General features: G+C 45.1%; 1 protein-coding gene across 6 annotated transcripts in view; it reads right to left on the bottom strand.

Annotated features, from left to right (window-relative positions):
• The window catches only part of FAM184B (family with sequence similarity 184 member B), a 64,217-nt gene extending 53,566 nt beyond the window's left edge, over positions 1 to 10,651 (bottom strand). For 2 of the 6 annotated variants that reach the window (XM_060278974.1, XM_060278977.1), the window contains exon 1: positions 9,682 to 10,649. In XM_060278974.1, the coding sequence (XP_060134957.1) occupies positions 9,682 to 9,822 (141 nt within the window). In that variant the 5' untranslated portion in view covers positions 9,823 to 10,649. Of the gene's footprint in view, positions 1 to 9,681 lie in introns of all 6 variants that reach the window. The other 4 variants (XM_060278973.1, XM_060278975.1, XM_060278978.1 and 1 more) reach the window with 3 other exon arrangements.
• Between the last annotated feature and the right edge of the window lie 2,266 nt (positions 10,652 to 12,917).

The raw sequence follows: 12,917 nt of genomic DNA, 5'->3' as shown, positions 1-12,917 counted from the left end.
CTTCCCGCCTATTTATCTACTTGCACTACATGCTTTCGAACTGCTAGGTGAGCAGGGGCAGGGACTGAGCAACGGGAGGTCACCCCGTCACAGGGATTCGAACTGCCAACCTTCCGATCGGTAAGCCCTAGGCTCTGGTTTAGACCACAGCACCATTAGAGAAATTGTAACTAATTTCAAGCACTGGAAATGAAGTTTGTACAGTGCTCTTTCAATAGTGTTGATTATTGTTTTTATTGTTCTGTTGTATATCTTACTGTTTTAATCTACACTGTAAACTGCTCTCAGCTAGACATTATGAAGTGGCATTTGAATTTCTTAAGTAAATTTTTTTTTGCGTACTTCTGGACTGTTTTTTAGGTGAGATTCAATCACATATTGGCAAATTTAGATTGCTGCTCTCAGGCACACATTATTACCGTGTTCTTCGCTCCATAACATGCACTTTTTTCCTCCTAAAAAGTAAGGGGGAATTCTGTGCGTCTTATGGAGCGAATGCGTGGTCCCTGGAGCTGAATTGCCCAGGGGCGGAAAGCAGATCATTCTTTTTTTTAGAAAGAGCTAAAGGCTAAAAAGAGGGAAATAGGGGTGTTGAAAAGAAGCTGCTCAGCAGCTGATTGCAAGAGACCGGGGAGGGAGAGAAGGGAAGCTAGCTCCCTTCCTGGCCACACCCCCTTGCCCAGGCCTCCATTGTTGAATGTTCTGCAGAGGGAGGCTGCAGCATGTGACTGGCTGATTGGATTATCTGTCTGATTAGATTATCAGAAGCTGCAGAACTGTGAGTTGAACAGGATTTTTTCCCTTTGCAAAGTAAACTCAACAACTTTGAGCTGATCCTTTAAAAATGGGGCTTTTCCCCTTTGCAAAAGAAGCTGCACAACTCTGAGCTGATCCCCCCAAAAACGAGGCTTTTCCTCTTTGCAATAGAAGCTACACAACTCTGAGCTGATCCCCCAAAAAACGGGGCTTTCCCCCTTTCCTCCTCTGAAAGCTAAGTGCGTCTTATGGTCAGGTGTGTCTTATGGGGCGAAAAATACGGTGGGTACTGCCTCTTGATTAGTTTTTTCCCTAACAAGCTGTGATCTGAATTGGGGGGAAAATGACCTAGTTGCATTTTAAGCCAGCATTGCGTACACAGCCTTTGTGTGGAAAGAATTGTGGCCTTGGAAGGCAATCCTACATATACTGACAGACCTAGAAATAACATTCAGTGAGCTATACAAATTGTGTTTTCAAATAAATGGGCATGGATACTTAAAGATGGATTTGCACAACAAATGGAAGAACTTGACATTTTCACAATTATTCTAGACCAAAGGGAAATCAAAAATGTAAATCATGCGCAGCTTGGTATTCTATGTTTATGACCCAAACTCACCAAGCAAAAGAGGTTATGCAAAAGAGGTTAGTCGTGATCTGTGGACCTTGCCGAATTGGGATGCCAAGCTTTCGGTTAGCTTTTCAAGCGCAGCATGCGAAGTTTGACACACAACTTCCTCTAACAACAATAAAACCCGATAATCTCATTATTCATGTACTGGTTTCTCTAATGGGTCCATAAATTATGTATTCCAAAGAATCAAGGAAATTCAGAGCTCAGGAGAAAGGCAAAGATAACTTGCTTTTGAGATTCGTATCATCTAGGAAACGCACAGCCTGTTGGTTCATGCTTCATTAGCTCCCTTATTTGTCTGCTCCTCCTTCCAAACAGCTGCATGTGCAGAGACTTCTGCTCCTAGGCCCTGTCCGTGCATGGATATTGCCAGCACACTTGTCTTCTCTCTAATCTCTGCCGGCTCTGTGTCTTTTTCTCCGCTTCCCGCCTCTTTCCTCTGCTATTTCCTCAGGGTCATAACAGATGTGGCATGAAAAATCTGAATGCATGGAAGGTGTCTTGTCTTGTGCACTTGTAGTGTCGGGTTTAACCCTCTGCGCCACCCACCATGTTCTGCATTCGGTCAACCTCCCGTCCTTTCTCCCTCTCCGGAAGCACCCAGTGACCTGTTGTGCTTGGGAAGCTAGGAGAGCGATGGCTGTGCTTCCTCACGGCCACTACTGTGATGACTAAAGGGTTATCGGACTGGGATTGTGTGGGACGTATCATCGCTGAAGCAGTCAAATACAACATTTCCTGGGCAACACAGGGAAATGTTGCCCAATCGCCTTCTAAATCCGGCCCGCAGACGGTCTGGGAATCAGCATGTTTTTCTTTCTGACTAATGTATGGGAAAGCACATGAACCTGACCTTTGGAGAGTTTGTACGTAAACCATCTTTTAAAGTGTGTGGTCCAAGATCTGAGAAGCACTGAAGAAGCCCCGACACTATTGTGGGAGTGTGCTATCTGCTAACCCCAACCAAAGGGCCACATTGGGGGCGAATAGCAGCCTCCTAGGTAACAGGACTGCCAGGGCGAAACAGGTTGAAAACGCCGGCACCCTAGTCTGCCTACAGCTTGCCTACATCTTCATCCATATCTTCAACAACATCTGTTTACAATTCTACCAGCATCTCTTGGAATTGTGAACAACATCTCATGAACTGATCCAAAGGAAATTAAAGGACTGAGTTAAATACTATAACACAGTAGAAGTGGACATTTGGACTGAGTCACATATGTGAAAAATTTATTGGAATCAGATACAGTGGTACCTCGACTTACGAAGACGATCCGTTCCACGGCCGTCTTCGTAAGTCGAGGTTTTCGGTTGTCGAAGCGCACTGTCGGCGCATGCGCGAAGCGCGATTCTGTGCTTCTGCGCATGCGCAGAATGCACACGCCGAAAAGACTTGGGGTTGTCGACTTCGGAAGCTGAAACCTTCGGAAGTCGAAGCGTTCGGTTGTCGAGGTATGACTGTACTAACAATTCCTGTCAGATTTGGTAGTTTGTAAATCCTTGTGGCTTTTGCATAAAGTTTTGCATTTTAATGTATAATTAATTTGGATTATTGTGTGTTGCATGTTATATATATATATACAAAACCTGGGTCTTGGCATCCAGGAAAAATGCTTTCTATACTTTGTTCTGCACCAACACTATGTTGACAAAAATTTTTTATCACATGCTAAATCTCAGAAAGGTGAAAGCTAAAAAAATGCTGCAATGAAGAGTTTTGATTACTCTGGAATAATCTGTGGTGGGTGTGGCATTGCTGTTTCAGATGTGACTGTCTTTCTATGTGTGATTGCTGCTGCTGTTCCCCTTAAGGCAACTGTGGTCATGAAAAGGGCTCTAATTTGGATCAGGGCAAGCCTTGGCAGCCTTCAGTGCCAAGATTTTGTCCCTCCATAACAAAAAATGTGCCTTTAACTAAATTTATGCACACACTCATCCTGATGGAAACACAGTTAGGTTATTTGCTTTCAAACTCGCCTTGTAGTCTGGTGAACGGGGCACCAGGATGCAGGTTTATAATGAAATTAATACTTCACCCAGCCAATCTGACATCCTTTAAAATATCCCATCGGTAGTTATTAATAGCTGTCACTGATCCTGTGTGACATTTTTGATTACAGCCTTCCTCCCATGGAATCGCAAAGGGCTTTACAGATATCCTAGCAAAATGCCTAGCAGGTGGGGTTTTTTACAGAGGGAAGGCTTGCATATTGGCAGGATCCTACGAAGTACATCCCAGTTCTGCGCAACCTACATAGAGGGACACATTGCCTTCCTTTGTGGGATCTCTCTCAGCAGGTATCCAGGACATCGAGTATCAGGGAAGGAGAAAGCTTTCCTCCCAAATGCATTGCTTAAGGTTTCATTGAGAGCTTCTGCTTGGGCGGAATGTGTCTTTGAAATTTGATGGTTCCTCTTGTTCCATGTTCCTCCTGTCAGGTAGCTACTAGGGAAATGGACTTTTCAGTGATGGCACCCTGGCTACCTAATGCCTTCCCAGGATAGGCTTTGCAGGTGCCTAGCCAGATGCCATTTTGGCACCAGGTGAAAAGCTCCTTTAAAAAAACCGAACCAGGCATTTTAATCTCTCTCTCTCTCTCTCTCTCTCTCTCTCTCTCTCTCTCTCTCTCTCTCTCTCTGCCATATATATTTTATTGATTTTTTAAACAATACATTAGTCATATTCAACTCATTATTTTTCACATTTTATCAGGCATTTTAATCTCTGGTACCTTTAATCTATTTTTTGCCAAATGTTATTCAAATTGCATTTATGATCTATTGCATTTTTTTTTAATTGTATGGTTTACTTCTTTTTAACATTAAGAAGACAAGAAGAATCCTTCTGGATCAGACCAAGGCCTACTAGGCCACCATTTTATTTCCTACAGTGGCCAACCAGATGCCTCTCCCACAACACAACTGGCCTGTCCCACCAGTGCTATTTTTCTAGAAAGCCATGTTCTCTTAGAATGGCGTTGGCGCCCACCTGAGAGGTGCCAGAACTGAGTCCTGGTGAGTTCCGGCTGAAAAAAAGCCCTGATTTTAACCTGTTTTAGTAATTTAACTTCTGTACGGCTGTGAATTTTCCTTCAGTTTGTCTTGTTTTATATTCTTGAAAACAGTTGGAAGCTTGTGTATGTGTGTAATCAAGCAGTGTATAAATTTTATGCAATAAAAATATGAATTACTGCACTTACTCAATGGTGCTGGCAACAAAAAGAACCCAGTAGTTATCACTCACACTCTTTCTGACCTGGGTTGTTCCATGAGTGAGCAGAGTGGATCTAAGTACATGGCATGAGTGTCACTTGCGGGTTTGAATGACCTGTTTGCTTCAATCTTGCCAACCATGTCTGCTTACATCTTGCTGCCTCTGATCATCCAAACCAGGGAACTATGGTTCCCAGTTTTAAACCCAAATAGGGTCTGAAGTTGTTTTCATAGTGTGCCTTGGTACCCTGGCTTGTTCTGAAGCTGATAGCCATACATTCCCAGTTCAGATGAAACATGAAACTGGATAATTAGTTTAACCAGGGACACGGGTGGCGCTGTGGTCTAAACTAAAGGTAAAAGGTAAAGGGGCCCCTGACCATCAGGTCCAGTCGTGTCCGACTCTGGGGTTGCGGTGCTCATCTCGCTCTATAGGCCGAGGGAGCCAGCGTTTGTCTGCAGACAGCTTCCGGGTCATGTGGCCAGCATGACAAAGCTGCTTCTGGCGAACCAGAGCAGCGCACGGAAACACTGTTTACTTTCCCGCCGGAGTAGTCCCTATTTATCTACTTGCACTTTGATGTGCTTTCGAACTGTTAGGTGGGCAGGAGCTGGGACCGAGCAACAGGAGCTCACCCCATTGCAGCTATTCGAACCGCCGACCTTCTGATCAGCAAGCCCTAGACTCTGTGGTTTAACCCACAGCGCCACCTAGGTCCCTGTGGTCTAAACCACTGTTTCCCAACCAGTGTGCCTCCAGATCTTTTGGGACTACAACTCCCATCATTCCTGACCACTGGTCTTGCTAGCTAGGGATGATGGGAGTTGTAGTCCCAAAACATCTGGAGGCACACTGGTTGGGAAACACTGGTCTAAACTACTGAGCCTCTTAGGCTTGCTAGTCAGAAGGTCGGCGGTTCAAATCCTTGTGACGGGGTGAGCCCCCGTTGTTTGGTCCCTGCTCCTGCCAACCTAGCAGTTCGAAAGCATGCCAGTAGATAAATAGGTACCGCTACAGTGGGAAGGTAAACGGCATTTCCGTGTGCTGCTCTGGTTCGTCAGAAGCGGCTTAGTCATGACCCGGAAGCTGTACGCCGGCTCCCTTGAAAAGTAAAGCGAGATGAGCACCGCAACCCCAGAGTCGTCTGCGACTGGACTTAGCGGTCAGGGGTATCTTTGTTTAACAACAGCTTGTGGTGAAAGGGTGGGCAAAAGGCTTGTGGCTTAGGTGAGTAAACTAAGGACTTGGCCACACTTTCTAGGTCTGTGTTTTAAAGCGCCATGTCCATGAAATTTACCGCGTGTACAGTGCTAAAAGAAAAATTGATGAAAATGATGTATAGATGGTATCTGACTCCGGTAAAGTTAGCTAAGATTGATCATAAACTAGATAATAAATGTTGGAAATGTAAAAATCAAGAAGGAACTTTCTTCCACATGTGGTAGACGTGCCCCCAAGTGAGAGACTTCTGGGAAAAGATTTATAATGAACTGAAAAAAGTGTTGAAAAACACCTTTGCCAAGAAACCAGAAGCCTTCTTACTTGGGATAACGGGAGATGAAATACCTAGGAAGGATGTTACTTTTTTTTTTGTATGCCACAACAGCTGCAAGAATTCTACTTGCAAAGAATTGGAAGAATGAAGAATTACCAACAGTGGATGAATGGCAGAAGAAGCTGATAGAATTTATGGAACTGTCTGAGTTGACCGGGAGACTCCGGGATCAGAGTGAAGCAGCAGTGGAAGAAGATTGGAAGAAATTTAAAATTTATTTAAAGAATAAGTGTATAATAGATTAGAATCAGTGGAAGTGAGGGAGATAAAAAGAGGTTGTAGATAATATAATGGTGTGAAATAAGTATTGTTAGAAGACAATGATAATTTAATTAAGAAGTAAGATACGGTAGATTGTAAAAGGATAAGATGTAAAAGATAGAGAAATAAGGTAATATTAAAGTAATAATTAGAGTTTATATAAGATTTAGAGTTTACTAAGGATTATATATAAAGAATCGCAGAAGGAGGTGGAATGAGGAAGTCAATAGATTAGAAATAAGGGTTATAAGTTAGAACTTTTGTTTTTGTATTTTTGGTGTTTTGTATTTTCTTTTTGTGTTTTGTATTTTTTTATGTTTTTGTTATTTGAAAAAATATTTAATAAATACATTTTTTTAAAAAAATTAAAGCACCATGTCCAGCTGCTTCCCTTAGAACAGTGATGTGTTCTTTACAGACCTATAAAGTTTAACTAACTGTGTATTTGGCCATTTAGCTCATGTTTCCTGTAGAATCAAGGTTTATTCATGTGTGAAGTTTGTGCATCCATGCATATGGATGGAACTATTACAAAACACATACTTGGTCTTCTGAAAACGTATAAAAACTCACTTGTGTATACATTTTTATGTACTGTGTATTATCCATGCACAAAACACATGGTTTGTCATTATTAGGGCATGAGTGGAAATCACAAGCAGATGATAGCAGAAGTATGCAATGTTCACACCCCTGAGCCGTAAACATCTAAATAGGGTTGTTGTTTTTGCTTTTGCATATTCTTGACAAAATCTAAACTTAAGAATAGAGTTGCTTGTGTGGAAAACTGGAACCTCTGTTTCTGAGTGCGTACACATAAAAGCCTCCTGGAAATTACAGGTCACATACTACCTACAGACCATCAACAGGAAAAAGCTCCTTTTAAAACTGATCACAAGCAGCTAAATTATATGTTGTGTGTAATTAAATGTTGTGTAACATAATAGAAAACCTTCCTATGTCCCATCAGTTGCAGAGTATGGTATATGGCTCTTAGGGTGTGGGGGAAAGTAACTAAGCAGGTATGAATATCAAAATGCCTACAAAAGTGTAACAATTTTTTTAGTCCCATTTCTATCACACCCAGACCAAAATGAATACAGCCATACCTTGGTTTTCAAACAGCTTAGTTCTCAAACGTTTTGGCTCCTGAATGCCACAAACCCGGAAGTGACTGTTCCAGTTTGCGAACTATTTTTTGGTAGCCGAACGTCCGACGGGGCTTCCGTGGCTTCTGATTGGCTGCAGAAGCTTCTTGCAGCCAATCAGAAGCCGCGCTTTGGTTTCCAAACATTTTGGAAGTTGAACAGACTTCCGGAACGACTTCCAAGGTACACCTGTATTCAGTAGGGAAGTCGGAGCTATGTGGTATATAAAAAACACTTGCATGCCACAAGGTTGCTGCTGTTTTTCTTTCTTTAAAAAAAGAGCAAGCAAGATTGGGTATCCATGGCTGAATTAATTGACAGGTATGTTTTCTTTTCTACTGAGATGAAGGGACAAGGTTTCAATGGCACCCATGTGGGATTTTTGGAGAGGAGAAGGTATGGGATGAAAAGGTCAAACCACTCCTCATTCATGCTGAAATCCTGATATTCATCCTCACAAACACTATTTCTATTAAAAAGCAAGAGGCCCAAGGGAATCTCAAATGGTAAATGTATCCTTTAGTCTGGTTCACTGAGCAGTTGAATTTCACCTACGGGAGTTAGAACCCACAAGTAAGCGTAGAACTAAAGGATAGGCTCAAAAAAAATATTTGAAATGTGCTGATCTCGTTCAGTTCCATATTCAGGCAGAAACTACCACCCACAAACCAGATCTATTAAATTAATTAGCATGGACTATAATCAAGCAATATTATCCTAAGCAGAAACAGCAAGGCTAAGCAATTTTTTAAAATGGAAAATAGATAAATTTGAGGGGCAGTGCCAAAAAAGATAGAAAACAAAACTCCCCCCCCCAACTGATATATTAATTATACTTTGCATTCAGCTAGGAGACAAATAAAATGATGGGAGAGAGGAAGGTTATCAACTATGTACTATTATATACTATATTAACTAAATGTCCAGTAAAAAACTGAATGACTATTTTCAGTTCACAAATGCCTTGCAAGTTCTTCAAGAAGTGTAACATATTAAAATGGTAGCATCTCCTTCAGGTCACTCCAAAAACCCTGTGTTAAAATAGCATATTTCATTCACATAAGGCGAGGTGATTTATGTACTTAGTGGTGTCTATGCCCAGGACCAAATCTTCTCCACCAAGAACCAGAACTGTTGCTGCGGAGATGAAAGATCTCACCGCTATGATATACTGCAGATCTCCTGCCCAGAATCTATTGTACAAAATCAAAATGAAACCAAAACAACAGAACAAAACCCTGTAATTTTCCATTCTCAAGTTTTCTTCACCACCAGCAGCCAAGATTCACTTCTTGATGTGCTTTACCGTGTTAGGCTGCAAGCACCGGGCCAATAAGAAGATACAGCTTCATCACTCTGCCTGTCCTGCTGCCCTCACCAAGCCTCTGAGAAAGCTCGCTGCTATCATCTGCCCCACCAGGGCCGGTCCAAGACATTTCGGCACCTGAGGCAACAACCCCCAAAATGGTGCCACCTCCCTGGCAGGGAGAAAGAGATGAGTAAATCTCTACATTAGGAACAAGTGGGCAAGAAAGATTGATGTTGGGATCTGTTGCCCCTAGGGGTCCTGCCGCCTGAAGCCATCACCTCACCGGGACCCTCGAAAACCTACGCTGAAAACCAGCATCCCAGTATTTCTATTAAACATTCCATTTCCTCATTTGTGCCCTTATCCCGACTGAGAGGACAAGTTCTCCGTTCTCTCCACCACAGCTACAGGTTTGCAGGCAACATCCAATATTAGCACTGCAAAAAAAAGGCGAGGAGGCGAGGAGGGCTCGGCGGTCAGGCTTCAAAACGGCCGATCTTTTCGATCCCAAGGGGAAAATCACAGACTCTTGGAGAGAGTCGGAAAGTACCCCCTAGGGTCATCTAGTCCAACCCGCTGCCATGCAGGAATCTCTCTCTCGAACCAACGACCCTGCGATTAAGAGTCTCGTGCTCTACCGACGGAAACGAAAGTTTCTAGGCGTTTCCCTTCGTTGGGAGATGAGAAGCACGCGCAAACTTCTCCTTCCCTACAGCAGCAGCTGTTTTCAAGCAGCTGCCAGCGAGCGACCCTGAACACTCCCCGCCCCCGGTATTTTATTTAATTTATTTATTTTACCTTCGTGAGCTGCGCGATCTTCTTGCACATTTTCACCTGCAGGTCCGGGTCGCTTTCTTCCGACGAGCTGCGCGCCGGACGCGCTCCCGAAGCCCCGTTGCAAGTCCGGGGCTGGGGGATCTGGCTGGCGCCGGAAGCCATCGGGGAGGCTTGCAAGAAACGCTATTTTAAAAAATCTCTCCGCGTGCTGCGATCGCCTTGTCGTGCCACACACACACACACACACACACAGAGCCTTCCCTCGCTAGCTAGGAAATAAAAGAACACGGGGAGCCCTCAGTTTCCAATTGCGCCTCGCATGCCGGCTAAGCTTCCTTGCTGCGCCCGATCCACAACACCAGGAAGCCGCGCGCATGGAGAAGGCGAGCACCCCACGCACGCGCGCCCACTCCTCCGCCCATTGATCATGGCCCTCCCCTCCCGGCGAAGGGATCGGCCTCCGCCCCCGAGAGATGAGACCACGCGGGCGGGATGCTGCGCATTCCCTGGCGGAGACGCCGAGCCGCTTGCCCGCCCCGGGAGAAGAAGGAGCGAAAAAAAGGATGCAGCCGCGCCGGGAAGAGTGAGTTTGTCTGGCGCAGCGTCCCGCTTCTACAGTGACCGGGCGGAGACTTCCAGGGTGAGCCAGGATCCTGCCCACCCCCCTTGGGTTTCCAGCAGCACTCCTCCTTCAACGCCTCCGCGCGCCGAGATTGCCTACGGCTTGGTGATGCGCTTCCTGGATCTCGGCTTTTCTGCCTCCTCGAAAGCTCCTGCGCAACTTCTGACAGCAAATGATCCCATCACTTAATAGCGCTGGGGAGAGGCGCTTTCAGCAGCAGGCAAGCCAAAATGCAGCCAAATGAGACTTTGGGTTTGGGGCTTGGCTACCAGTTGGTGGTATTCAGCACAATATAAGGAAGCGGGTGGTGATCTAAACCACTGAGCCTCTTGGGCTTGCTGATCGGAAGGCAGGCGGTTCGAATCCCCTCGAGGGAGTGAGCTCCCGTTGCTTGGTCCCTGCTCCTGCCCACCTAGCAGTTTGAAAGCACATCAAAGTGCAAGTAGATAAATAGGTACCGCTCCGGCGGGAAGGTAAACGGCATTTCTGTGTGCTCTGGCTTCCGTCATGGTGTTCCGTTGTGCCAGAACCGGTCTATTCATGCTGGCCACATGACCTGGAAAGCTTTCTGTGTGCACATGCCGGCTCCCTCAGTCAGCCTGAAGCAAGATGGAACACCACATCCCATAGTCGCCTTTGACTGGACCCAGGGGTCCTTTACCACCGCTACCACCACACCTTGCAGGGTGCCGTTACACCCTCGCAGGCTGCCACCACTACTGCTGCCCCAGCGTTCGTAACCTGCAGCGCTGCGTCTGCGCACACGCGTGACGTGATTTGCCACTCTTGCACATGCGCAAGCGGCGGAACCCGGAAGTAACCCTTTCCGGTACTTCCGGGTTTCCCGCGGTCCGTAACCTGAAAACGCGTAACCCAAAGCATTTGTAACCCGAGGTACCACTGTACTGCGGTTATGGCAAGCTGTTTCAGCGACTACTGCTTCTGCGTCCTAGCAGGCTTCTGCCTGGCTGTCCCAGATTATTTGTATTCACTATGACTTACCACCGAACTTTGGATTGTCCTGAATACCACCATTTGGTAGCCAAGCCCAAAACCAAAGTCCTGTTTAGATGCGTTTTGGCTTGCCTGCTGATGAAACCGAGTGTGTGATGATTGATATTGTCATTTATCCGTTTTAGACCCCTAAATAGTACCGGTAGCAGTTGCCAGGACATTGTCCTGTTCGCCTCTGTTTAGTTCCATCCTTATTTCAGACATTGTGGTAGATTGCAATATTTAGCTGGTGATAACATTGCAGTGTTTAGCTGGTGAGTTACCGCGATGTTGCAAACCAGATATCGCCTAGCCCTTACACACATTGTGATGCGCGATATATTGCCATCTCAATTATTATGAATCAATTATCACAATATGAACTTCAAACCGGTGTTGGATGATATATTGCCCAGCCCTATTTAGAAGCATAGAATTGTGGCGTTGGAAGGGATCCTGAGGGCCATCTAGTCCAGCCCCCTGCAATGCAGGAGTCTTTTGCTCCAATCCACAACCCTGAGATGAAGTCTTATGCTCTACCAACTGAACTACCCTGTAATGTAATCTATATATAAATGTAAAAAGTGTGAAAGTGTGAGATCCACTTTTCTCTGTAACCGCTTGACCGATCGTCCTGAAATTTTGACACAATGATCCAGGCCACTCCCCGAGCGTTGTTAGAAAAAAAATCCCTCAAATCTCACACCTCCGCAGGTACAAACCTCTTTTTCAACAAAGTAAAACAGCGCCCTCAAGTGGATTTCCTCCCACAGTACACCCCCTCCCTTCCTGTGAAATCTACACCACACCCACAAACCCCGCCTCCACCACGAGATCCACCACTCACACCCATCCATCCGGCAGAGGTGTTGAAGACCAAACCAACTAAAAACAGGCCTTTTCCAGCAACAAGGCCCAACATTGCCAAGTGGAGGTAGGGGCCTGCCTGGGGGGGGATGGGGGGCGAATAGGGGGCAGGGATATGTAATGGGTCAGAACAGGGTGGGGGGAGACACAGGGATGAAACCTGCCCTCTCCGCAGTATCTCGCATCGACTCAGGGGGACTCTGAGGCTCAGGAGGATCTGAAGGGGGGCTATTACCCTCCATTTCACAGACTAATGCACAGCAACGCGTGCAGGGCCAGCTAGTGTAATATAATATAATAGTCACTTGTGCCATACTCTATGAATTTCCCCCATCCTGTTCCCTGCTGGTGACTAAATGAATGCCAGTTTCTAAGTCCGAAAAAATATTTCAATATTTTATGTAGTTATACCATAATAACCATTTATATTATTTTCTAAAACAAGAAATCCAAAACTATTGTTAGAAGTTTTGAGGGGATCAGTCTGGATGATGTCCTGAGTCCCTTCCAATCAAAAGAAACTGAATAAAATAAGGAACCACCTTTTCAAACAGAATTACAGTAACTTTTAGCCAGTGAGCAGTGTGCGTGGCATCTTGGTCTCTAATGTCTGGTGCCCTTGTTGCTTTCACACTGAGTTGTAGTCTTAATTTACTGTTATTTGATGCCCCTGACTGAGAATGACTTTTTGGTGAAATATGATGGGCAGTGCATTTGAATCCATAAACTATCCCTCTGCCAGTTGGGGGCTTCCTTGCTTTTTTGAATCTCTGGC

This window comes from Zootoca vivipara, chromosome 9, assembly GCF_963506605.1.
Source record: "Zootoca vivipara chromosome 9, rZooViv1.1, whole genome shotgun sequence".
Taxonomy (NCBI): Eukaryota; Metazoa; Chordata; class Lepidosauria; order Squamata; family Lacertidae; genus Zootoca; species Zootoca vivipara.
Note: the sequence above shows the minus strand (reverse complement) of the source record. Positions and strands in the feature narration are given on the sequence as shown.